This window comes from Palaemon carinicauda, chromosome 18, assembly GCF_036898095.1.
Source record: "Palaemon carinicauda isolate YSFRI2023 chromosome 18, ASM3689809v2, whole genome shotgun sequence".
Lineage (NCBI taxonomy): Eukaryota > Metazoa > Arthropoda > Malacostraca > Decapoda > Palaemonidae > Palaemon > Palaemon carinicauda.
Genome location: NC_090742.1, coordinates 8,981,196 through 8,985,362, shown reverse-complemented (window position 1 = coordinate 8,985,362; position 4,167 = coordinate 8,981,196). Strand labels below are relative to the sequence as shown.

Genomic DNA, 4,167 nt, shown 5'->3' with positions numbered 1-4,167 from the left:
TTATTTTCTTTTTTCATTTTAGTTTATGTAATATCAGTTTAAAACAGATTGTGAGCGAATGTTTTTTTAAGATACTGGTAGTGAAGCTTAATCAAAACTTAGATTAAATAAACAGGTTTGTTCAGTCTTGTACAGTGGTAACGTGTTTGCCTAGCATTCGCATGACAGCAGATCGATCCCAGCTTGGGACCGTGATTTCAAACTGTTTATTTGGAAGGACACTGCTGTGATTGGGCACCACAGTGGGAAATACCCCCCCCCCCCTTCAATTTAAACCCCCCCCCCCCGGGCAAAAATATTCTGATCGATATGAAACCTTTTATTGACCTTTTATTGGGAAATTGAAATTTTTCTCTCTAGGATGATCTTGACTATAGTCAACTTTTTTTAGCGAGGCAGATTTACACCGACTGCCAGGGGTGTCCTTTTAGCTCGGGAAAGTTTCTTGATCGCTGAATGGTTGGACAAGATAATTCTAACCAGTCAGATAGCAGGAAACTTTTCCGAGCTGAAAGGGCACCGCTGCGAGTCGGTGCAAATGCGCCTCATTAAAAAAAATGCGTATAGTCATAGGGAGTTTTTTTTTTTCTTGATTTGCCGTAAAGAACCGTAAAAATTCTGGAATAAATGTTGCCACTCATTTACTGTTTTGAAAACGGATATATTGATTTCGAGTGATATTACGGTAACCAAGCCGTAAAAGATAACAAAGTATAGTGAAATTACGGTCGCCTGTATTTTACTGAAATACGCCTTAGAACAGTATATTTTTACGGGATATTTCCGATTAAAATAACTTTTTTATCAGTGTATATTATCAAGAAATTTTGGAATGAATTAGATATTAAATAAAGAATTAAAGTGAAGCTGAGCATCTGTAGGAAACAAACTGATTTCTAGCAATCTTTATTTGTTTAACAAGAAAACTTATCGGTTTCTATTTTGCATAAAATAAGGAAAATACTACTGTTTTTTATATAGGTAACTTCTTTGTGCTTTGCACTAATTATATGTAAAATGGCTTCTAGTGTAGCCCAAGGAAATATAATATTGTTTAGAGAGAAGAACTATTTCTCTTATTTGTTAAAAATGTAGGTAATGTTAAAATGTAGCTAATAATAGATATGTTTCACTAGAGCTAAAGATATATATTTTTCTTTAGAGCTGTAAACAACATTTTAACGAATCATTTTATGCGTATCGCAGTGGAATCGCAGTTTTCAGATAACAGTCTCTAAATATGGAAGAGATACAAGAGAAAAAGCAAATTACCTGTGCGCTCTCTACGCTGTTTAAAAAAAAAAAAAGCAGAAATTTTAATCGGAAGTTCTTCGTAAAAATATTCTGTTCTCAGCCGTATTTTAGTAAAATAAAGGTGACCGTAATTTTACCTTACTTCGTAATATCACTGCTTTACGCCAATATTTTCCGTTTTTTTTTTAAAACGGCAAATGTCTGGCAACATTTATTCAAGGATGTTTTAAGGTTTTTTTAAATGCAGATTTCCAACAGTGTAGTTTACAATAAGAAAACTGTGACACAGAAGGAACCAGCCATTAACTACATCGACTTCTAAGCTTCAGAAACGCCGTGATTAACCGTTCTACAGAATTCCTCTTCTTCCACTAAATAAGATTTCCTTCGAGGCCGAGATTCGTAGAAACTCCCTTTTAGCCGCTGCTGTTGTGTCTGTCTGTAGAACCCACACCGGCTAATTGCGAGAGCATATAAAATACGTCTTCCTAAATGGCGGGTGCCTCGCAGGGCAATGAATATTTATGGCGTCTTTGTCGGAAAAGTTACATGCTGGGGAGTAAGAGGAAATGAGGGAGCCGGGAAACTGACTTTGCTCCGTTGAGGATTGAATTAAGTAGATGTAGACGGGGCGAGCGTTCATTTTGAATTCCCCCCCCCTCTCTCTCTCTCTCTCTCTCTCTCTCTCTCTCTCTCTCTCTCTCTCTCTCTCTCTCATATACATTACCTGTTCATCATTCAAACACCAAAAAAATTAAGCATTTCTTAAGTAGAAAGATAATGCTCCCTTTTTGCTTACGATTTTTCTCTTTTCCATCTACTTAATCTGAGGAAGAAGTAGACTAAAATGAATCCTGAATTTCTAATTAGCGTGTTTCCATCTCTCCTTATTCCAGAATACATACATTCAGACATTTCAGATGACATCCAATGAGACATTCCAGAATACATCCAATCAGACATTTCAGATGACATCCAATTAGACATTCCATAAGACATCCACTCAGACATTCCAGATGACAACCATTCAGACATTCCAGATGACACCCATTCAGACATTCCAGATGGCATCCATTCAGATATTCCAGAAACCATCCATTCAGACAGTCCAGGTGACACCAAGTCAGACACTGCAGAAGACATCCGTTCAGACATTCCAGATGACCCTCATTCAGACATTCCAGAAGACATCCATTCAGACATTTCAGAAGACATACATTCAGGCATTCCAGAAGATATTCATTCAGACATTCCAGAAGACATCCATTCAGACATTCCAGAGGATACCCATTCAGACATTCCAGAAGACATACATTCAGGCATTCCAGAAGATATCCATTTAGACTTTCCAAAAGATATCCATTTAGACATTCCAGATGACATCCATTTAGACATCTAAGAAGACGGCCATTCAGGCATCCAATAAGACATCCATTCAGACATTTCAGAAGATATTCATTGAGACATTCAAGAAGACATGCATTCAGACATTCTAGATGACATCCATTCAGACATTCCAGAAGACATCCATTTAATCATTCCATAGGGCACCCATTCAGACATTCCAGAAGACGTCCATTCAGACATTCCTGAAGACATCCATTCAGACATTCCAGAAAACATCCATTCAGACAGTCCAGAAGACATCCATTCAGACATTCCAAAAGACATCCATTCCGACATTTCAGAAGACATCCATTTAATCATTCCAGAGGGCACCCATTCAGCCATTCCAGAAGACACCCATTCAGACATTCCAGAAGACATGCATACAGACATTCCAGAAGATGTCCATTCAGACATTCCAGATAACAACCATTTAGACATTCCAGATGACATCCATTCAGACATTCAAACATTCCAGAAGACATTCCATTCAGACATTCCAGATGACCTCTATTTAGACATTCCAGATGACATCCATTCAGTCATCCTAGAAAACATCCATTCAGACATTCCAGAATACATCCATTCAGACATCTCAGATGACATCCATTCAGACATTCCAGAAGACATACATTCAGGCACTCCAGTTGACATTCCATTAGACATAAATCCAGACATTCCGGACCATTCAGACATTCCAGAAGACATCCATTCAGACATTCCAGAAGACATCCATTCAGTCATCCCAGAAGACATCTATTCAGACACTCCAGATGACATCCATTCAGACATTCCAGAAGATGTCCATTCAGACATTCCAGATAACAACCATTTAGACATTCCAGATGACATCCATTCAGACATTCAAATATTCCAGAAGACATCCATTCAGACATTCCAGAAGACATCCATTCAGTCATCCCAGAAGACATCTATTCAGACACTCCAGATGACATCCATTCAGACATTCCAGAAGATGTCCATTCAGACATTCCAGATAACAACCATTTAGACATTCCAGATGACATCCATTCAGACATTCAAATATTCCAGAAGACATCCATTCAGACATTCCAGATGACATCTATTCAGACATTCCAGATGACATCCATTCAGTCATCCTAGTAAACATCCATTCAGACATTCCAGAAAACATCCATTCAGACATCTCAGATGACATCCATTCAGACATTCCAGAAGACATACATTCAGGCACTCCAGTTGACATTCCATTAGACATAAATCCAGACATTCCTGACCATTCAGACATTCCAGAAGACATCCATTCAGATATTCCAGAAGACATCCATTCAGACATTCCTTCATCTGCGAGATCTGTAATCATCCTAAGTTTTACAATGTGAATAAAAATCCAGATCTTCGTCCTGAATTGCTTTCCTCTGATTAGAAAGAATAAGGAAAGAAAACTTGTACTTAAGCATGGAATAATGAAGCAGTTTTTTAAGGGGATTTTACAAGAAAGTTTTTTTTTATTTGAGATGGGGTTTCGTTTCAGAATTAATGAGA

General features: G+C 37.7%; 1 protein-coding gene across 1 annotated transcript in view; it reads left to right on the top strand.

Moving 5' to 3' along the window:
* The window catches only part of LOC137658046 (clumping factor A-like), a 51,627-nt gene extending 47,975 nt beyond the window's left edge, over positions 1-3,652 (top strand). Inside the window, exons 2-3 of the mRNA XM_068392761.1 lie at positions 2,262-2,573; positions 2,814-3,652. Coding sequence (XP_068248862.1) covers positions 2,262-2,573; positions 2,814-3,652 — 1,151 coding nt within the window. The remainder of the gene's footprint in view (positions 1-2,261; positions 2,574-2,813) is intronic.
* The last annotated feature ends 515 nt before the right edge of the window (positions 3,653-4,167 follow it).